At 38.8% G+C, this 22416-nt stretch overlaps 2 protein-coding genes across 7 annotated transcripts in view; one reads left to right on the top strand and one right to left on the bottom strand.

The window, feature by feature from the left end:
* Nucleotides 1-301: 301 nt before the first annotated feature.
* On the bottom strand, nt 302-20942 carry ap4s1 (adaptor related protein complex 4 subunit sigma 1). 3 transcript variants are annotated; one of them, XM_043698055.2, is made up of 7 exons: nt 20906-20942; nt 15010-15072; nt 12796-12944; nt 11527-11613; nt 5989-6057; nt 2790-2801; nt 302-508 (listed from the first exon to the last, which is right to left on the bottom strand). In XM_043698055.2, exons 3-7 carry the CDS (start codon nt 12931-12933, stop codon nt 380-382), a joined length of 435 nt encoding a protein of 144 aa, XP_043553990.1. In that variant the 5' UTR covers nt 12934-12944; nt 15010-15072; nt 20906-20942; the 3' UTR covers nt 302-379. The 3 variants fall into 3 exon arrangements, with proteins under 3 accessions (XP_043553990.1, XP_043553991.1, XP_043553989.1); XM_043698056.2 differs by lacking the exon at nt 20906-20942 and having other exon boundaries at nt 12796-12941; XM_043698054.2 differs by lacking the exon at nt 20906-20942 and having other exon boundaries at nt 15022-15072.
* The window catches only part of strn3 (striatin, calmodulin binding protein 3), a 196807-nt gene continuing 194765 nt past the window's right edge, over nt 20375-22416 (top strand). For 3 of the 4 annotated variants that reach the window (XM_043698050.2, XM_043698049.2, XM_087990043.1), the window contains exon 1: nt 20375-20748. In XM_043698050.2, the coding sequence (XP_043553985.1) occupies nt 20506-20748 (243 nt within the window). In that variant the 5' untranslated portion in view covers nt 20375-20505. The remainder of the gene's footprint in view (nt 20749-22416) is intronic. The other variant, XM_043698052.2, reaches the window with a different exon arrangement.

Here is a 22416-nt window from a genome sequence, read left to right as displayed (position 1 = left end):
ACCCCCTTGGCACCGTACCATCCTATCCCACCCACCTGCCACCCTCTCCTCACACAGGGCTGTTAAAGTGGCTGGCTGTGCTGCTGGACATGGCTTGTGACTGCTGCAACAGGGAGCTTGATTTTGATAATGATTCCCTCTCCTGTTTGTCTGATGATTCTTGAATAGGTCTTCCCTGTTTCTTATTCCTGTCCAGGAATTTCCAGAGTAGAAGTAATCTAAATGTACTTAGCTATTCCTTTGATCTGGTCATGAAGCTGGTTTTCTATAGTAAGTCAAAAGAAAGACAAAACTCAGGACATCCATAAAGCAGCATTTTAAAGATTAGGAAAAAGCCTTGTGAATGGATGATGCAGCTTTTGAACAAGCTTCCTTTGTTTTAGCTTTCAGTCATTTTGTCAAGTGCAAGCAGAGGAGCAAGGATTCTGCTTTTGTTTGTCTCCACAACACGACCATTCAAAATCATTTCGTCCAAAATTATGTGAACTTTGTCTAAATTAAACATGATCTGGATAATTCAAATATTAAGGAAATGAAAACTTATTTGGAAAAAATGTCACAGATCAGAAGCATGTGATCTTGAAGCTTCATTGTTGACTTGATATGTCTTTCAAATAGTGAATCCACTGGCCACCATACATGAAAGGACATCAGTCAAATGGCTGCACAGGAAACATTTACACTCTAGTTTCCCATTTAATATTAGTTATTTAACAAAAATAAAGTTAATTAAATTATATGTTCATATAAATAAAGGATAAAGTAAAAATTAATATCTATGCAATAGTAAAGTGGTCTGGGCAGTTGAACATGGAATAGGCAGGTTCCCATTTGGTCACTGTTGATTTGTTTTGCTGCTCTAAAGAAAAACCAATCAGAATGATTTGGAGGTGCCAGTGTTGATCTGGGGTGTACACAGTTAAAAGTCACACAACACCAGGTGTGACTGGTTTATTTGGAAGCACTAGCTTTCAGAATGCTGCCCCTTCATCAGGTGGTTGTGGACTGATGGTTTACATTTCCTTCTGCTGTTCAGTTGGCAATGACAGTCTAATGTTCTGAAAGATAGCTGAGGAGATTGCAGAGGTATAGGTGATGATCTTTCAGGAACCACTAAATCAAGGTGGGTCCCACAGAACTGGAAAATAGCTAATGTGACACACCTGTATAAGAAAGAAGGGAGGCAAAGACAGGATTTTTATGGACTTGTTAGCCTGATCTTGACCTTGATCATTGGTAAGATTTTAGAGTAAAGTATTAAGGACGAGATTGCAGAGAACTTGGATGTGCATAGTAAAATAGGGCTAAGTCACCACAGCTTTGTCAAGGGAGGTCATGCCTGAAAAATCTGTTAGAATTCTCTGAGGAGGGAGCAAGAAAGTTAGACAAAGGAGAGCTAGTGGATGTGATCTATTTGGATTTCCAGAAGGCCTCTGAAATGGTGCTGCACAAGAGGCTGTGAAATAAGATAAAAGCCAATATTGTTAGGGGCAAGGTGCTGATATGGAAGAGGATTGGCTAACTGGCAGAGGTACAGAGTGAATATAAAGAGGTCTTTTCAGGATGGCAGCTGGTAACTAATGGAGTTCCGCAGGGGTCAGTGTTAGGATCACTGCTATTGACATTATATATTAACGATCTGGATGAAGATACTGAGGCTATTGTTGCTATGTTTGCAGATTACAACATGATAGGTGGAGGGACAAGTAGTGTTGAAGAGGCAGAGAGGCTACAGAATGACTTGGATATGAGAGTGGGCAAAGAAGTGGCAGATGAAATACAATTGGGGTAATTGTAAAGTTATGAACTTTGGTAGGAAAAATAAAGGCTTAGACTATTTTACTAAAAGGGGAAAGGCATTGGAAATCTGAATCACAAAGGGACTTGTTCAGGATTCTTATAGGATTAACATGAAAGTTCAGCTTGCAGCTAAGAAGGCAAATTTTATGTTTAGCATTCATTTCCTGAAGAAAGGCTTATGCCCGAAACGTCGATTCTCCTGTTCCCTGGATGCTGCCTGACCTACTGCGCTTTTCCAGCAACACATTTTCAGCTCTGATCTCCAGCATCTGCAGACCTCACTTTCTCCTCATTCATTTCACAGGGGCTAGAATAGAAGAGCAATGATTCATTGCTGAAGCTGGCAGGAGTGCATTTGTAATTTTGGGAGCAGCTTTGGGCCTCAAATCTAAGTAAGGATAGGCTGGCCTTGGAGGGGATCCAGAGGAGGTTTACAAGAATGATCGCAGGAATAAGGGCTTGTCATATGAGAGCAGCTGAGGACTCTGGGTCTGTACTTGAAGGAGTTTAGAAGGATGGGGCTATCAATGAAACTTACAGAATACCAAGACGGTTGGAGTGAACATGGAGATGTTATCTCCACTAGTAGGAGCGACTAGGACAGAGGACACTGCCTCAGAGTGAAGGCACGACCCTTTACAATTGAGATGAGGAGGAATTTCTTCAGCCAGAGAGGGGTAGATCTGCGGAACTCACTGTCACAGAAGGCTGTGAAGGCCAAGTCAGTGAGTGTATTAAAGAAAGAGATAGATAAATAGATTCTTAATTAGAAAGAGGATCAAGGGTTAAAGAAGGAATGCAGGAGAATGGGGTTGTAAAGCATATCAACCATGATCGAATAGTGGAGCAGACATGATGGGATGTATGGTCTAATTCTGCTCCTATGTTTGATGGTTTTATCTCTGCTGGAACCACTATATGGCTATATCTATGAATTTTCATAATTCCCAGATACAGTCAACAAAAAATTACTTTTCACAAAAGGATACATCCAACTCACACTGAAAAAGAAAAGACAAAGATATGGTTAGATAACAAAATCAAACTTTTCTTCTGTATTTCAGTAAGATTAATGTGATTAGAATTAAGAATGTTGTGTAGTGCTTGGCCTTATAATATGAAACAAACTGATTACCTTAAAAAGTTTTAATTATGAACAGCTGATACTACTACTTACATTGTACCTTAATTGTAATAAAAGACCATGGCATGTCGTATTAGGTCAATGAAAAGTGTATCCGGAAAGATCAAGTGAGGTTGCCAGTCAGAGAAAGGGAATTCCAAAGCGAAGGTATCCTGGCATTCATAGCAATATAAAGGAATTGGGTACACAGCAGTCAGAAGGAGAGGGTTTGGGAAAATCACATTTATTGGGGTGTTAGGTTGGAATGACACCATGGAGTGACTTCAGGGTGATGACAAGGATTTTAAACTTGAAACATTAGTGGCAGTCAAAGTGAGAATGGAGGTCATGGAGGAAGCATGAAGCAGGGTATAACAGTAGATGTTTGGAACAATTTTGACAAGTTGATGTTCAAGCAGTTAATAAGTACACATGTAGCATTCTGTGGTTTCTAAACATTCCTTTAATAATAACTAAAATATTCTTCACTAACTCAAATGATAATCATGCTGGATGAACTGACAGATGGGTAACAATTTTGACTTGAGCACACCAGGCATGAACTGACAGAATGAGAGTTTCTTATAGGTTTTTATTCAACTGGGATGCCAATACCTTCTTTTCTTTGGGACCAACAAGAGCATTCTATACATATTGATGTCAAGATGGTGTTTATTTTAGAAACAAAATAAGACTTAACCTCTCTCAAGTGTTTTAGTTCTAATTATGTACAGATAAAGCCATGATGAGGACTTTCACGAGATTCTAATCAACTTATTTATTACAATTAAAATTGTCACTAAAAACTCAAGCTTCTTACTAAAATAGCATGAATTTTGATACAGAACATGAAGCATATATAAGAGTAGAAAATTATGTTCAGCTATTGATTTAGCAACAGAAGTTATAAGCAGAATATTTCTCTTTTTATAACAGAAGGATAGGAATAGCTTCCCTTTCTAAACTTATGCAGATTATTGTCTTGCTGGTAAGTTGATTCCAAACACCATATTGTACCATCTCCGTTATTTTGAGCTTCCTTTCTTATTTTCTCCTTATTATTTGAGCAATAGGAAACCTTTTCTTTTATAGTTTAGGGATATTTTTCATTATCTTGAATATCTTATTAAAATCCCTTTTTAGTCTCTTCTTCTGTAAATAAACAGATCTGTTCCTCCTGCTATCACATGCACTTGATACCAGATAGCAAAAGTGCAGTTTTGTGCTACATTTTTTCGAGTGTTTTGAAAGCATTAGTGTAACATGACAATCTAAAGTATGCACCTTAGGGTATCTGGCTCAATATTGCACCACAGATTTGGGTACAATGGTTGCAGAAATCCTATTTGCTACAATTAGCGCTGCTGCACGATGATTTCAATGCTCCACTGATCTCCCAAAATCTTTTACTGTACTATACACTGACACTGAGTTTCAACCTCTGTTCAAAGTGATAGTTTCATCACATTGTGCTCATCAACATTCAAATTAATTTACCATTTTTTCACAACTTTCAAATTTAGTCAAATCCCTCTGCGGATCATCCTGCTCTTAAATCTTTGCGACATTTGTGTCCAGATAACATTTGCTATCAGCTGTTATTGCTAACCCATTTATCTCAGTCCCAGTATGAAATCTGGAAAACTGCAGTAGTCAGTTCCCACTACTACAATGCAGTTCCAAACATTATTACCCTCGCCTCCTTTGAAACAGTTATTTGTCAATCAACTTTAATAATTGTTCCTATTCTGTGCTTTTTGATAACCTGTTACTGGATTACTATTATCAAAAATATTATTGCATTTTAGATTAACATTTTTCAGAGAATTCTTGCTATCTTTATGCACTGATTCTTCCTCAAAGAATTATAACAGAATCTGATGATCGCTGCTATGTTTCTGCTTATCTATGAATGCCATTTTATGCAGTTGTCCACCTATATCTATTGCCATTTTCAACATTCCTAAAATGTCATTTCCCAGGAAACTAAACCTTAATTTCAAATAGAGTCATTGTCTTTTTCCATCAATACAGATACAATACACTGGATGGAATCTTCTGCTCTTGTTGGCTCTTGGATTCCCACTATCATTGTATCACCACCACAATTAAGTTTCTGGGTGGGAAGGCCCATGCTCAATCCCAGAGTACTCCTCTGCACAACCCCAAACCCACAACAGCACCCATCTATATTACGTACCTGTGGCCTGGGTCTCTCCACATATTGGGAGTCAGTGCCTATCCTTTTAGCAACAGCAATGGCTTCCACAGTGATGCTGCTGACATCAAGATCTGCAGGCTTTTGGTTAGCTGGTAGCTGTTAGTAGGTGAGGTTTATACCTCAGGGTCTTGAGGCACAAGGTAAGGCCCAACACTGGCCTTACCACTACCTAACTGGCTTGTGGTTCAGTAGGCCTTTCTGAAAGAGGTCTCTTCTCAGTTCTTCAGCCAATATGTGAGACACCCAATACCTCAATAAGTTTCCACCCAGTAGTTGGGATATCTGTCCTTTTTCAGCAATGATTTCTATTCCCTGCAATTCTAATCCCATTGTCTCTTTCCACTTGTCAGACTAGGAACTTGTCAGTCTTCACCTGATCCTTGTACTCTTGTGTGTACAATACTGGTGTCAAGATCTATATTCAAGGAATAACCTCTTTTTTTTGTCCTCATTTATTCAATTACCAAAGGTTTACTCTCATTTTGTTGAATTTCTTGTCCAGTGATTTGACGTTCAATGTCACTTTTGGCAAAGCATTGTCCAAACAGATTTTCTCAAACAGCTTCATGAATGGCTTCATTCTCTGATAGTCTGTTTTCCTAAAACTGAGTTAGAATAGAACATGTTGCCAAAACGCTCTCAATATTTCCAATTATAAAACATACTTTTCTCACTATCTATCTTATGAGACTTTGAGTTAGATATTTGATCTAGTTTAGTGCTGTAGTCTGATCAATGCCATTTCCAAAATAATTTATGACCCAGTGAGATGTACCATTACGACATCGTGGAACAACTTTAACGATGTAAATCATAGATAAATTAATATTCTTTGTTAACTCACCACTCTACTGAAATATTTGTCCAAAACCTCGACAAAATTATGTATAAGTTCATACACAGCCAGTTCATTCTGAAAATCAAAAATAAGATAGTTATTTGTCTGCACAAATTCTATTTCAATGTTATCAATTATCTAGGTGAACTGCTTGCAATGTGGGAATGGGCATAGTTGGAGGACTGAAGGAATAGGAAGAACGAAGGAATAGGAGGAACTAGGTTAGAACCTCATGGCTTTATGGATAAAGGACTGACTGTAAGGTAAAGAAAACAGCAGGATCAAATGGGCGATTCTTGTATTGATGATCTGTAGTTAGTAATAGCCACAGGGGATGATTTTTGTTTTTCGCTAAATTTTGATTTATTCTTATTATGCTCATCAAAAGCTCGCACTTATCACTCATCACTCATTTCCTTCAGAAAGTGTAGGCGAGCTTTTTTGAACACAGCAGTTTATTTGAAAAAGGTGCTCCCCATTTCAATTCTTATATTTTGTAACAGTTTTGATATACCGGAGTGCTTGTTTGACCACGTAAAAGAACAGTTAATGGTTAACTAAATTTTCGTGAGATTGGGCTTACATATTAGCTAGCTCCAGTATGGACAGCAGGTTTCCCTCCTGAAAAATATTTGTAAACCAGCTGGATTCTTACAACAATCTGGCGGATTCATGGTCACTTTCATTGATATCAGTTTTTTTTTATTTTCAGAATTTTTAAAAATTCAATTTCAATTCTTAATCAGCTAAGGTAAGTTCTGAAGTTGTTCTCTCTGGATGAATCATTTTGACTTGGGAACAGTAACACCATAATTTACTGATGACACAAATTTAAGAAACATGATAAATCTGAAGGAAGTCTGCAATAGGACACAAGGCAGACTCATAGATTGGGCAAATTTTATGGCAAATTAATTTCAACATTGACAAATGTGAAGCAACAGCTTTTGCGTTAAAATGGAAATCCAACCTAAATGATAGAATTGTCAATGGAGTCTTTAAAACAAGAGAAATACAGGGTATACACTTAAACACTTACACAGATCTTCAAAATCAGAACTCAAACTGGAAAGAAAAACATAAAAATGGCAAATATGATCTGGATTTTGGCATGGTGCACTGAACAGAAATTGAGGAGATAATGTAAAAAACAACAGTTACACCTCAGCTGCAGCATCTGTTAAGTTTGATCAACTTATCATATAAAGTATATTGTAGGCCTGGAAAAATTAATTTAATAGATTAATAGCAGGAATGAGCTGGTATTAATACAAAATACCTGGAAAAACTAGAAATGAATTCATTAGAGCAGAGAAGTCTAACTGAAACATGAACATTGTTGACAGAATTTAGGATGGTAAATAGTAGTCAGTGAATCAATGACAAAGGGAAATAGATGAAGGATTAATAGTGGAAGAATAAAGGAAGATAGAAGTTCATTGCGACAAATATACATCACAATTGAGTCAATAACACCAAAAAAAAATTAATAAGCACTTGAAAAGGAAAATTGTGAATAAATAACTCAAATTAGATTAGATTCCCTACAGTGTGGAAACAGGCCCTTCAGCCCCACCAGTCCACACTGACCCTCCGAAGAGTAGAAAGTGAGGTCTGCAGATGCTGGAGATCAGAGCTGAAAATATGTTGCTGGTAAAGCACAGCAGGTCAGGCAGCATCCAAGGAACAGGAGAACCGACGTTTCGGGCATAAGCCCTTCATCAGGAGAGTAACCCACCCAGACCCATTTCCCTCTGGCTAATGCCAATCTTTGGACTGTGGGAGGAAACCGGAGCACCCAGAGGAAACCCACGCAGGTACAGGGAGAATGTGCAAACTCCACACAGACAGTCGCCCGAGGCTGGAATCAAGCCTGGGACCCTGGTGCTGTGAAGCAGCAGTGCTAACCACTGAGCCACCGTGCCACCCTCGCCTGACCTGCACATCTTTGGACTGTGGGAGGAAACTGGAGCATGGTTGAGGAACAAACACTGCGGAGACCTTACAGGCTGACTGTCTTCCTATTCAGCTGAAGTTGTTATTATTCCATGAAACGACTGCTTTATACAATATAATTTTGACTCCTGGATTTGATGTAAGACTACTCAATCACAGAAGAGAATTAATTACTCTTTAAATTGTATATCTGCATTGTTGTTTATTTTTTGTTTTATAAATTATGACTAAGGTCTGAAAGGTGCATTGAGTAACTAAAGTGAGTCTGAAACCTTTAGAGGATGCAACTGGAAAACTGATAATGGGGATTAGGAAAAAGGTAGATCATTTAAATCAATTTTTGCATTGGTTTTTACAGCAGAGAACACTATAAACATCCCACATAAGCAAGTGCTAATGAAAGAAAAATAATTGTTCCAGTTTTGACCATGAGGGTCAAAATATTTGACAAACTAATGGGACGAAAGGGAGACTGGTCGTCAGGACAGACTGGCTTGCAACCAAACGTTTTAAAGAAACTGGTTGCAGAGATAGTGGAAGCATTGGGTGAAATATTCCAGAACTCATTGGATTCTGGTAAGGCTCCAGACAATTAGAAAACTACTAATGGGATTCTCCTGTTCAAAAACAATGGAAACATAAAGCAGGAAATATAGGCCAATTAGCCTAACATCCGTCGATGAGGAAATGCTCAAGTCCATTATTAAGTATAAAGTAACAAAATATTCCAAAAAACTAAACACAATCAAACAGACCCAACATAGTTTTGTGAAAGGGAAATTGATACAACACGGGGTAAACCCCTCTACCCCAACACACAGAGAAGCTCACCTTGTACCGTAATCTATTAAATTTCACGAGGCAAGGAACTATCCAGAGGTGAGTATTTGAAGTGAAAATTAACAATTTTATTCTTTAAGTCCAGTAGATAACATTAAAACAACAGCTATTTACAACTCCTATCTCTTAAACCTGTCTTTTACCTCTCACTCTACAATACTGGTTTGATAAAAAAAGACCCGATTAAGATTTACAAAAAAAAATCATGTTTGAAAACCAGTCAGCTTTGTAGATTTTCCTCTGGGTTTTCCTGGGTCATCTCTTCTTCTTCTGCTGCACAACTTTTCTAACAGACAGGTACCTTTCAGAGAGCTCTTCAGCTAGCAGGTTATATTTGTTGGTATCCTTGGCAGTTCTCCCCCTAACTGTTCAAAATGTTTTTATACCCCAAAACATTGTATCATTTAATTGGTTTTGATGTTGTCAAAATACTAAATTCAAATTTGATTGAATTTTGGTACCATGTGGCATAATTTAAACTGATTGGCTGAATTTGAATTTGTTTATGTATCATGGCAACTCATCTGCACTATTGGTTTCACAGTTAAATGTTACATTTTAATTTCTTTCCGTATGCTCTAAGTCCATGCCAGCTTCCAGTCTGTCTTAAAGGTACAGTACACGTCTACACCTTCATAACAAAATCATGTTTGACAAACGTGCTAGAGTTCTTGAGGACATAACAAGTAGAGTTGCTAAAGAGGAACTAGTAGGTATTGTGTATTTGAATTTCTAGATGGAATTAAAGGTGTCACATAATTGGTTATTGAATAAGATAGCAACTCAGTATCAGGGTAATGTATTACCAATGATTGAGGATTGAATATATACAGAAGACAGAGAGAGTTGGGATTAATATGTCTTTTTCAGGTGAAAAAGATGTAATTAGGAGAGTGCCACAAGGAACAGCCCTATGACCCTCAATTATTTACAATCTATAATGATTTGACATGTAATGTTTCCAAAATTGCTGACAACACATAAATAGGAGGACGGCATTTTCTGATGAGGACTTAAGAAATCTGCAAGGGAATACTGATAGATTGGGTGAATTGGCAAAAACATGGTCGATGTAGTTCAATGTAGGTATGTGTGAGGCCATGCACATTGGTAGGAAGCATCAACATAAAAGGTCAGCATACAGATGCAGAAAATAATTAAGAATGCAAATGAAATTTCAGCCTTTATTGCTAAGGGGTTATAGTTTAAAGATAACAAAATCTTGTTACACATGTACAGGGTGTTAGTGATGCCACACCTGGAATACTGTATATAGTTTTGGTCTTGTAATTAAGAAAGGATATACTAGCATTGAAGGAAATTCAAAAGAGGCTGATGCCTGGCATGACTGATCAAGAACAGGTAAACAAGATATGCTTTTATTCATTAGAGTTTAGAAGAACAAGGGGTGAACTCATTGAAACACACAAGGTTCTGAGGGGGAGAAGCAAAACACTGAGATGACATAAACCTGAGAGAAACACTGAAAATGCTGGATAAACTAAGCAGGTCTGGCAGCATCGATGGAGACAGAAGCAGAGTTAATGTTTCACGTTTGGGAATTTTCAAATTTCAGAGAGTTAGACAATGTCAAGGCCCAGTGCAAAAGACAAAGCGATTGTTAATGGTGAAGAAAAAAGGAGATGTAAAATGCATGTAAATTAAGGAGTGAATGGGAGCAAATGGGTCTCCCCTTCTAAGAGGAGTAAATAAGACACAAACAAGGTAATTGTGTGTGTGTGTGTGTGCGCGCGCACGTGTGCCTGTGCCTGTGTGTCTACGAATGTATGTGTAGGGGAGGCAGAATGTGAGAAAAATAGAAAAAAGATATAATGTGGTCAGTTTCTGAAGATATGGAACTCAATATTGAGACTTTGAGACTGTAAAGTGCATAAGCAGAAAATGGGGTGTAATTCCTCAAACTTGCATTTCAAGTTTACATTGGAATGCAAGTTGGAATCGTCTTAGCATTATTCTAAATGTCTCCAAACCCCAGATATCACAGACAGGAACTCTTATGTTGCTGGTGACACTTCAGAGTTTGTTTCCACCCAGTGAATATATGGTCAGTGCTCAGTTGCTTGGTAATGAGTTACTTTAATGCTCCAGTTATGCACATAACTGCTTGTTACTCTAATTAAAGTAGCATCGTTCACAATAGCAGCAATTTAGATATCTAAAATCCATGACCATCAAAATTAATTGTAAAATATGAATGATGGATATATCTATCTGTGATATCAGCAGATCTGCAAGATTATAAAACTAGAACAAAAAGCAGCTGTCATTCCACTGAGGCGTACTCTAATATCGGTACAGTAATCAGATACTGTTACTTGTATAGAATTCATATTTGTGCCATAAAGATAATTTACACATCAGGAAGTACAAGATAAATACAAGATTACATGTGACACTGTATTCAACAATACACACTTATGTAAATTAAGCCCATTAACTGTTTCACTGTGGATGAGCTGTACATGTATGGCCATATTCTATTTTAATTATAAGCATTAATTCATTCCATCTTGTTTTTTACTTAAGTAGTCAAAGGTCACTGATAAAAAAAATACTTTAAATATGAGGATTAATGAGGATTTTACAAGGCATTACGTTCCAAATGTTGTCCAAGATGAAATACTGATGTGTATATTAACAATGTATATTAAATGAAAGATACAGACCATGCCCCTGCCAGGGAGTTCAGCACTCATTAGTTTACTGAGAATGGTAAACACTGCTTACCTCTGCATCATCAATCCCGATCACAACAAAGAGTGCAGCATACTGACGGTACACTAGTTTAAAATCCTTGTATTCAACAAATGAACACTGGGGATGAGACAAGAAGCATTGTCAGAGTTTCATAATACGTCACTGTTTTGTAAATTGGATTCTATTACATTTCCAAACTTAAAAAGTTTTAAAATTAATTTATTCCATCTTTAGATACCTCTGTGTCATATTTCATTTCCTAAGCAAAATAGTTGTCTGGCAGTGTGATGCCAGGCCTCTGAAATACTGTGCCAAAATAGGCTATAACATACTAACAGGCTGATCGAGCCCAACAGTTTTCTTTTCTTCCTCTGGGAAACATCATGTGGCTCTTATTCTGTTGAAGGAGATCTGATGATGCAATTAGAGACATAGTGTCATAGAGACGTACAGCACGGAAAAAGACCCTTTGGTCCAACTCGTCCATGCCGGATAGATATCCCAACCCAATCTAGTCCCATCTGCTAGCACCAGGCCCATATCCCTCCAAACCCTTACTATTCATATACCCATCCAATGTAGTGTTTGTTACAGTTCTTGCATGGCATTTTGATATATTGGACAAACAGGCAGAAAACTAGCTACCAGGATTCGTGAACATCAACTAGCCACAAAACGACATGACCCTCTCTCACTAGTGTCCTTATATACAGATAAGGAAGGACACCAATTCGACTGGGACAACACATCCATCCTAGGACAAGCCAAACAGTGACACACATGAGAATTCTTAGAAGCATGGCATTCCAACTGGAACTCTATCAACAAACACATCGAGTTAGACCCCATCTACCACCCCTGAGAAAAAGAACAGGAAATGACATCACCAACCGAAAGAAACCCAAACATATAAATAAAAAGCAGGATGTATAAGCAGTGCTTCGCCTGGAGGCCCATTGATGATGTTACCTAGTAGAGTGACGAAACGTCTGGAAATGAACCTTCCAGCTCAGCGAGCCAACCTACATCCAGAACCTCAACCTGAGCTACAAATCTTCTTAAAACTTGCTATCATCTACACTGCCTACAATGCCCCATACTTAGTGTCATCAGTAAATTTGGATGTATGACTTTATATGCTATTATCCAAGTTCACAGATTCTTTGTGTCCTCTTCACAACTTACTGTCCTATCTGTCTTGTACTGAATGTAAAGTAAACAAAATACATTTTTTAAGAAGATTCACTCATGATTCCAAACCAGATTTGCTCATTTTTAATAAAGTGTTGTGACATTTACCTGGTCTTTTGTTCGTGGAAGGCAATTCTTAATAACATCAGCTTCTAACAATGTTCTTTTGTGGATTTCCAAAGGTTCATAATACTTGGACAGCCGTATTTGCCCTTGCTTGTTCACCAAAAGGAGGAACTTAATCATTTTCGTAACTTCTGAAGCAAGATAAATGGTATTATTTTTCATACTTCTTTCACATTATTTCTGAAGAAAAAAAAGTATTACAGCTCATTAAATTTATCCTCAGAATTAGAAACATGCCTCAACATTAGAAATAAAGGGCCGGGTTTTACAGTTTCCAGTGGGGTAAGAGATGTGGACTAAGAAGTGCATGGTCTACTCAATCCTGCACCAGCCATTTCAACACTACAAAATAGCCAAGGCAAGTGTCAGTTGGTCAATTGGAGTCCCATTGAGGGGAGTGAAGGGCAATTAGCATTGTTAAGGTGCATTGTGTGCCTAATTCAACATCTAGGGCAGGATGTACAAACACGCACAGTATTTAGAGTCATAGAGATGTACAACATGGAAACAGACCCTTCGGTCCAACCCGTCCATGCCGACCAGATATCCCAACCCAATCTAGTCCCACCTGCCAACACCCGGCCCATATCCCTCCAAACCCTTCCTATTCATATACCCATCAAATGCCTCCTAAATGTTGCAATTGTACCAGCCTCCACCACATCCTCTGGCAGCTCATTCCATACATGTACCACCCTCTGCGTCAAAAAGTTGCCCCTTAGGTCTCTTTTATATCTTTCCCCTCTCACCCTAAACCTATGCCCTCGAGGTCTGGACTCCCGATCCCAGGGAAAAGACTTTGTCTATTTATCCTATCCATGCCCCTCATAATTTTGTAAACCTCTATAAGGTCACCCCTCAGCCTCCGACGCTCCAGGGAAAACAGCCCCAGCCTGTTCAGCCTCTCCCTGTAGCTCAGATCCTCCAACCCTGGTAACATCCTTGTAAATCTTTTCTGAACCCTTTCAAGTTTCACATCTTTCCGATAGGAAGGAGACCAGAAATGCATGCAATATTCCATAGTGGCCTAACCAATGTCCTGTACAGCTGCAACATGACCGCCCAACTCCTGAACTCAATACTCTGACCAATAAAGGAAAGCATACCAAACACCTTCTTCACTATCCTATCTACCTGCGATTCCACTTTCAAGGAGCTATGAACCTGCACTCCAAGGTCTCTTTGATCAGCAACACTCCCTAGGACCTTACCATTAAGTGTATAAGTCCTGCTAAGATTTGCTTTCCCAAAATGCAGCACCTCGCATTTATCTGAATTAAACTCCATCTGCCACTTCTCAGCCCATTGGCCCATCTGGTCCAAATCCTATTGTAATCTGAAGTAACCCTCTTCGCTGTCCACTACACCTCCAATATTGGTGTCATCTGCAAACTTACTAACTGTACCTCTTATGCTCACATCCAAATCATTTATGTAAATGACAAAAAGTAGAGGGCCCGGCACCAATCCTTGTGGTACTCCACAGGTCACATGCCTCCAGTCTGAAAAACAACCCTCCACCACCTCCCTCTGTCTTTTACCTTTGAGCCAGTTCTGTATCCAAATGGCTAGTTCTCCCGGTATTCCATGAGATCTAACCTTGCTAATCAGTCAAGTGTAGATGTACAAGGGGACTCACATGTCCTTCTCAAAAAGTAAAGGAAGGTTAACATACAGGTGTAGCAAGCTTTTCGTAAGGCTAATGAAATGCAAGCCTTTATTGCAAGAGGATATGAATACAGGAGTAGGTAGTAAAGACAATGCTTCAATTCGTTAGGCGTTTGATTAGACCACACGTGTAGTATCGTGTGTACAACTTAAGTCTCTTATCTCAGGAAAGACATTATTACCATAGAGGGAGTGCAATGACAATTTACCAGACTGGTTTCTGGGACTGTCCTATGAAGAGAGATTAGGCAAATTGGACTTGTGCACTATAGGGTTTGGGAAAATGAGAGGTGATCTCACTGAAATCTACAAAATAATTGGAGTGCAGGTTCATAGCTCCTTGAAAGTGGAATCGCAGGTAGATAGGATAGTGAAGAAGGTGTTTGGTATGCTTTCCTTTATTGGTCAGAGTATTGAGTTCAGGGCAAATACAGATAACATGTTTCCCCTGTATAGAACCAAGAGACACAATTTTAAAATAAGGGGATGCCACTTCAGTGTGAGATGAGAAGAAATTATTTTACTCACATGGTTACGAACCTTCAGAATTATCTTTTGCAGAGGCCATGAAAGCTCAGTCTTTGAACATTTCTAAGGAAAAGATTGAGACATTTCTGATTACTAACAGTGTATAGGGTATGGGGATAGGGTTGATAAAAAGCATCAAAGTTGTTAATTAGTCACAATCACATTGAATAGCAGGACAGGCTTGATGGGATGAATGCCTTACTCCTATCTATTTTCTTGGAGACAGAAATTGAACAGCTGGAAAAGCTCAGAAAATTTGTTAGAAGGAATTGAGTGCACGATCTCTAACAGGATCTTTGCAAAATAGAAACCTTACCTGACAAACTGCAGCTAATATTTTTCTATTATGTTTTACCATAATCTCTGGTACAAAACAAATTGTTTCTGATTATTTTATTGACAGTTAAATTCTACAAAACAATAACTTTCTACGATAGTCTCACCAGTATATCAAGTCAACATTATAGAGATTAACTGTACGTAGGTACTGTACTGTGCCAGTATCTCAGACAACCTTAACAGTTACTTTAAATAGACAAGATGCTAAAATCATGAGCATCAGCTAAATAATAATCTCAAATCAGATAGAAATTCAAAAGTGACAATAGAACAGATATTGTCAAACCAGCCTTACGCCTTTCCTGACTATTATATGAAAGTAGGACTTCAGTCACCTTAACATCAAACATGTCAAGGACTAAAGAGATGAGGAACTGTCTGAACCAGACTGAAATGCAATATCAGTGTGACCTCAATGTACTTTGGTTAAGTTTGACTCTTCCTGGAACAAACTTTCACACTTGGAAGACATGAAGCAAATTAAATGTTATTAGAAGATGGAAAAGAACTAAAATTACACAAATGGAAAATATTTTGAATTATAATATTTATTTTTAAAGCAATGATTGATATGTACAAGGAAAATTAGACAGAAAATAGATGTTATTCATTAAATAGAATGTATCCTGAAGATAATTCTAGCTGGTTACAATATGGGATAACTATTTTTGGACTCTTCTATCCTCTGACTAACTGCACACCACAAACCAGCAACTGAAAGACTAATATTAAAGACACTAACAGCTGCTTCATGCAGGCATGAATGTGGCTCATGGTTACAGTGACTTCCACTCCAGTATTTCTGTAGCTAAATTCCAACTAACTTATGAAGCTACTATAAATACCTTATCTTCATTGGTTCACATGATGGGAAACCCCATTCATAATTCAAACTAAAAATCTCCATTGTTGACCAATCACTCAGAACTAATAGCAATTCAGTGTGATTGAAGAATTGTACTTAGGAACTGTCTATAGTATAATCAATAAAAATAGATACAGCTGTTCACTCCCTCCCACCAAATCACTCAGATGGAAATTGTGCCACGTTCTACTAAGTTATACTTGAAAGTGCAAGGTCTGCTCACTGGTCCATGCTAAGTTCGGTCATGTCAGTCAAAGCAGCACTGGGGATTTGTAGTTGGCCTTTGCATCCATGGATTAACAGGCAAGGTTTTATCTTTTCATTATTTACTGACGACTGCTGGAGAATATCACACTATGTTAGCACAGCACCAGAGCATTGCTATATAAGTCCATAAAACCAAAAATCTTCATGCATTTTATTAATACCTAACAGATACTGAGGTTCTCTGAAGTGTTTCACAAAATAAAATATTTTAAAAGTATAGTTATGGTTCTTTATCAAATAAACAAGGCAACTGGTGCACAGCAAGATGTCACAAATGGAATTGAGAATGGAAATTAACCAGTTTTTGGTGATGTTAATTGAGGGGTTATAAATGTGCCAAGCACTCGTCCTTCCTCTTTAATCACCACATCATAGTGATTTGAACAAAGAAGCATCAACTCAATACTGCTCTAATATACATACTCAAGCTTGAAATTATATCTTTCTGACTAAAATTTGACAATGTTACCACTGGGCCATTATGACTGCTTATTAACAACTACTATTCTGACTCAAATGTAAACAATAAGCACTTGAATGAACTTCTGATAGTCACTGGTACAGGATTAGAGTTCCATTGGTGCAGAGACTATCTCCAGGACTTCAAGGAACAAAATATGAAAGATTTGTGGTTATAGAATGCCTTTAAAGCAAACCAGGTTCAAGGGGCCAATTGGCCGATTCCCGCTCCTAACTTGCATGTCAGTATAGTCGTAGAGTCAGAGACAGAGTTATACAGCATGAAAACAGATCCTTCGGTCCAACTCATTCATGCCAACCAAATATCCTAAACTGATCTAGTCCCATTTGCCAGCACTATATCCATCCTGTTCATTGTGTCCTCAAAGAGTTCTAATAAATTTGTCAAACTCAATTTCTCAGAGTGGATCACCAAAGTGGTGGTAGAATAAACCAAAGACTAAGGTTATCTTTATCGTCCAGGATTATCTAAGAGTAGTAGGTGACTTTAGCAGCAGAATGATGTGCTTACGCCAAATCTAAAGATGAATGGCTCAGTTGATTGGGGCTTATTCTCCCATAGACCTGGATCCAATATACCGGCCACTACAGCGGACAGCTGAAACTGACAACCGGAAGCAGCAGGGACAGGCCACTATAAATGCCGGAGGAAACACCACAGAAGCCCTTCACAGGAAGCTCCCAAGCACTGAGGATGTCACCTAGACAGGGGACGAAACGTTTGCAACAAAAACTTCCAGCTCGGAGAACAGAACCACAGCATCTCCCAGTTGAGTTGGGATTCCATCCCTGCTCTTGCTCATTGTTATTTGCAACATTTAAACACAAACTGTTACATGCTAGCTCTATAATAAAAGTTAAATAGAATAAAAGTAATAGATATATTCATATAACTACTTTATTGACCAAATTAATGGTTTTTTATACAATGTCTCAATCTATGAAGCAAGGATGGCCTTCAGAATACTATTTCAGTCACGGTATCTAATTAGTAAAACCTGATTAATCTTTGTTGTCATTATCTGTAAACAACTTTGTTTTTGTTTGTGAAAATTACTAATTATATTCTTAATCCAGGATTTATAATAATTTTGATTCACCCAGTTTTCTCCCAATCCCACCCATTCTGAGTAAATTAGATCTATATTCTCTGGAATTTAGAGAAATGAAAGATGGTTTTATTGAAACATGCAAGATGCTGAAGTGGTTTAGCAGATTAAACAATCCAAAAATGTGCAGGTTAGGTGAATTGGCCACGCTAAGTTGCCCGTAGTGTTAGGTGAAAGGATCTGGGTGGATTGCACTTCGGTGGGTTGGTGTGGACTTTTGGGCCAAAGGGCCTGTTTCCACACTGTAATCTAATCTAATCTAAACACAGAAGTTGTTTCTCCTGGATAGGGAATCTTGGACACTGGTGCATTGTTTCAGTTTAAGGATCATTTAGGGTTGATGTGAGGAGAAATTTCTTCATGCAGAGGTTTGTGAATCTTTGCAATTTTCTAAAGTATTGTAAACTCTCCAGACAAATAATAAATGCGAGGTGCTGTATTTTGGGAAAGCAAATCTTAGCAGGACTTCTACATTTAAGAGTAAGGACCTAGGGAGTGTTGCTGAACAAAGAGACTTTGGAGTGCAGATTCATAGCTCCTTGAAAGTGGAGTCGCACGTAGATAGGTCAGTGAAGAAGGCATTTAGTATGCTTTCTTTTATTGGTCAGAGAACTGAGTATGGAGTTGGGAGGTCATTAGTCAGGCCACTGTTGGAATATTGCATGCAATTCTGGTCTCTTTCCTATCGCAAAGATGTTGTGAAACTTGAAAGGGTTAGAAAAGATTTACAAGGATGTTGCCAGGGTTGGAGGATTTGAGTTATAGGGAGAAGCTGAACAGGCTGGGACTGTTCTCTCTGGAGCATCGGAGGCTGAGGAGTGACCTTACAGAGATTTATAAAATCATGAAGGGCGTGGATAGGATAAATAGACAAAGTCTCTTCCCTGGGGTGGGAGAGTCCAAAACTAGAGCGCATAGGTTCAGGGTGAGAAGGGAAAGATATAAAAGACACTTAAGGGGCAACCTTTTCACTCAGAGGGTGGTATGTGTATGGAATGAGCTGCCAGGGAGTGGTGGAGGCTAGTACAATTGTAACATTTAAAAGACATTTGGATGGGTATATGAATAGGAAGGGTTTGGAGGGATATGGGCCAGGTGCTGGTAGGTGGGACTAGATTGGGTTGCGATATCTGGTCAGCATGGACAGGGTTGGACTGAAGGGTCTATTTCCATGCTGTACATCTCTATGACTCTAAATATGATTTTTGATCTCACATAATCAAGATTAATGGGAGAAGGTAAGAAAGAATAGCTAACGCAAAAAATGTGTTGTAATCATATTTAGGGGCAGCACAGTGGCTCAGTCATTAACACTGCTGTCTCACAGCATCAGGGACCAGGGTTCAATTCCACCCTTGGGTGACTGTGTGGAGTTTACACATTCTCCCACTGTGTGGGCTTATTCCAGTTTCCTCCCACAGTCTAAATACAATATGTTTAGGTAGACTGGCCATGCTAAATTGCCCATAATGTTCAGAAATGTGTAGGCTAGGAGGGTTGCAGGGATGCTTTTTCGAGGATCTGTGTGGACTTGATGGGTTGAATGACCTGCTTCCGCACTGTAGTGATTCTATATTTAGGACAGAAGCAGACTTGAAGGTCTGCAGGATGTTCTGTGGATATAGTCAGCCTTCTGGTATCTTTCACAAGTGAATATTCATTCTGTGTAAACTGAGACAATGAGTATTAGATGGATAATTAAACACGTAGCCCATAATAGTAAAGAAAACTGGACAGAAATCAACAACCACTGCACTGTGGCTGTTTCCCCTCTTCAGCTCAGGAACTCACAGTCTAATCTCTGCCCCAGTTAAACCAACAAAAAAATCAGTCAACCAACTCCTTTTGGCCAGAATGGTGCAGTGCTGGAAATCTTACTTCAAGTTAAAAGATTATTGTAGAAAGTTACAGCATTAGCAGGTCCTGTTAAATAAGACTCAATCATCTGAGTAAACAGGGTCTTAAATAACATCTGCAAAACAGTGATGCGAACACGGATTTGAATGAAAGAAAATAGCAAACATTTCAAATTAGACGGAGTCCCAGCGCGTTACTTAGGGGAAGTAATATCTGAGCAGAAATTGGTCTTTGATCGTAAAAGGAGAATCTCATTTCTTTTGTTTTGCATGCTGCTTTCATCCTCTGCATCCTTGCATGTGGAAACTTCAGGTCAGGTCCTAGTGAGTAGCCTGCATCCACTGAGCAGGTGTGTGGGCCAGTTAGGCGCGCCTGCGCACTTGCGCTGCTGCTGTATTTGGCTGAAGGGCCGCGGTTGCTCCTCCCCCACCCACAGCGCAGCCGCCATATTCTGCAGACAGAAGGGCAATGGCGGCTCGCTTGCGTCGCTGAAACTCATCCGGTTACTTTCCTTCGCGGACCCTTCCCACTAATATATCCAAAATAACAATACAAATCGTAGTAATAACAATAATAAACATGGATGAACATCCAATAGGGATGTCCTCACATAACAATTCCGGAGGTCCTTTGCTGGGCCCGGGAAGCAACGGCAGCAACAACAACGGCGTCCGGCAGCAGCAACAGCAACAGGGTCAGCTAGAGGAACTACAGCAGCGGCCCCAGTACACTATCCCCGGCATCTTACACTATATCCAGCACGAGTGGGCCCGCTTCGAGATGGAGCGAGCGCACTGGGAGGTGGAGAGGGCCGAGCTTCAGGTAGAGTGACAGGCAATGCTCGCACAGCGGGTCTGGGGGGTCCAGGGGAGGGCAGAGGCATAGCTGGGGACGTCGAACTGGGAATGAGCGATAAGGTTGTGTGCTCAGCGGTCACCCGGGGCTCGGAGGGAGGATTGATACAGCGGATAGTATTTACCAAAGTGTGGGGGCCATCCTCGCCGCCGCCATTTTTGTTTCCAATATGGCGCCGGACAGCTGAGTGTAAATAACTGGGAGCATGTTTGTATGTCGGTGCCCAAGGACCTTAAATTCGTCTAATGGCCCGATTATCAACTTAATTAGCTTCTCCCGATTTGCGTCCAATTGATGTTGCTGTCAGACAGTGCGCGCATTTTGCATCTGTGATCAAAAGGGGAATCTGAGAGCGGGTATCTGGCTGTGCAGAATGGATTGTTTGAGCATTGCTTGGGTAGCATTGCAGAAGCACTTGATGCAGAAGATGACTCAGTTTCCATAATTTGTCTGAAACTGTTAATCTGGACAAACATGTTAGGCTTGAAACGATTCAGTCGCGATCCGGCAAATTGGCGCTGACCACATCATTGGATATGGAGCAACATCTAGTTGACTGATGCGATATCGGTTTAATAACAGCTTAGTTTAGCATATTGACTTGGAATTTCATTGTGATGGTATTATTTCAACAAATGCCTGTTCTCACATTATGGAAACTCAAATTTGTAGTTGTAATGATAAGACAAAATGCAGAATCTGAATTCTTCGTTCACCACAGTAGTATCTATTTTTGAAGTTAATTCTAGCAACATCTTTGTTATGTTGCAGAACTTGTACAATGCATTCTCTGACTTGAAATACCCTTTATGTGGCTTCAAAATATTACTTTAAGGCAATCATTTGTACAAGTTGTGCAACACAAGGCAGTCTTGGCATTGTAGTGTTGAGGAAGTGCTGCATTTTTAGAGGTTCCACCTTTTGGATGAAATAGTAAACAGGCCATGTATATCTTTTGATCTCAAGAATAATTTTGGTATGATTTAAAATTTAGGAGTTCTCTCAAATCATTTATTCCTCAAACAACACTAAATGGATTAACTAGTCAGATTGGAGCTTTTATAGAAATTGGATACAGTTTGTTCATATTAAAGTAACTACACTTCAAAACTCGCTTGTGAAGTGTTTTGAAGAAATGTGACAATGTAAAGTTTTTAAAGAAATTTTACAGTTACTTTCTAATTGGTGTTGCCTACCTGACAATAATGTAATAAATAATTTTTTTATTTTCTGTTACACTTTAATATTGGCAACCTTTTTTAAAATATGAGGCAATGGCTTAATTTGCTATCAGTACATAATCTCAGTGTTTTTGTATTGTGAATATTTAATTAGACTATCTTTAATCTCACAGCCAGCCATTTAATTTAGCTCGATCTTTGAGTAATTATGTGCTGTTTATTGCTAGATTTTCTTAAATTAAATTTTCTGATGTAGTTTATGTTTTATATTTTTAGGAGCAAAATATTAATCCCTCCTCAGTTGAAATGATCTACTACATAGGAATCACAGAAACTAGGAGTAGGGCATTCAGGCCTTTGAAGTTTCAGTATGATCATGGCTGACCATATATCTACATTTTTCCATCTCCCTTGATATCTTTAAAATCTAAGAAGCAGTTCCTTTATTGAATAT

The sequence above is a fragment of the Chiloscyllium plagiosum genome, unplaced genomic scaffold (genome assembly GCF_037043375.1).
Source record: "Chiloscyllium plagiosum isolate Xiang-an unplaced genomic scaffold, Cpla_swu_hap1 HiC_scaffold_8, whole genome shotgun sequence".
Classification (NCBI taxonomy): Eukaryota; Metazoa; Chordata; class Chondrichthyes; order Orectolobiformes; family Hemiscylliidae; genus Chiloscyllium; species Chiloscyllium plagiosum.
This window is presented reverse-complemented; position numbering and strand designations above follow the sequence as displayed.

Coding starts and splice junctions, on each gene's coding strand:
- ap4s1 (XM_043698054.2), bottom strand. CDS start 15,049: ATGGCCTCTGCAAAAGATAATTCTGAAG. Junction 12,945..15,021: donor TGCAAAAGATAATTCTGAAG/GTTCGTAACCAT, acceptor ATCTTGCTTCAG/AAGTTACGAAAATGATTAAG. Junction 6,058..11,526: donor TCGGGATTGATGATGCAGAG/GTAAGCAGTGTT, acceptor TTTGATTTTCAG/AATGAACTGGCTGTGTATGA.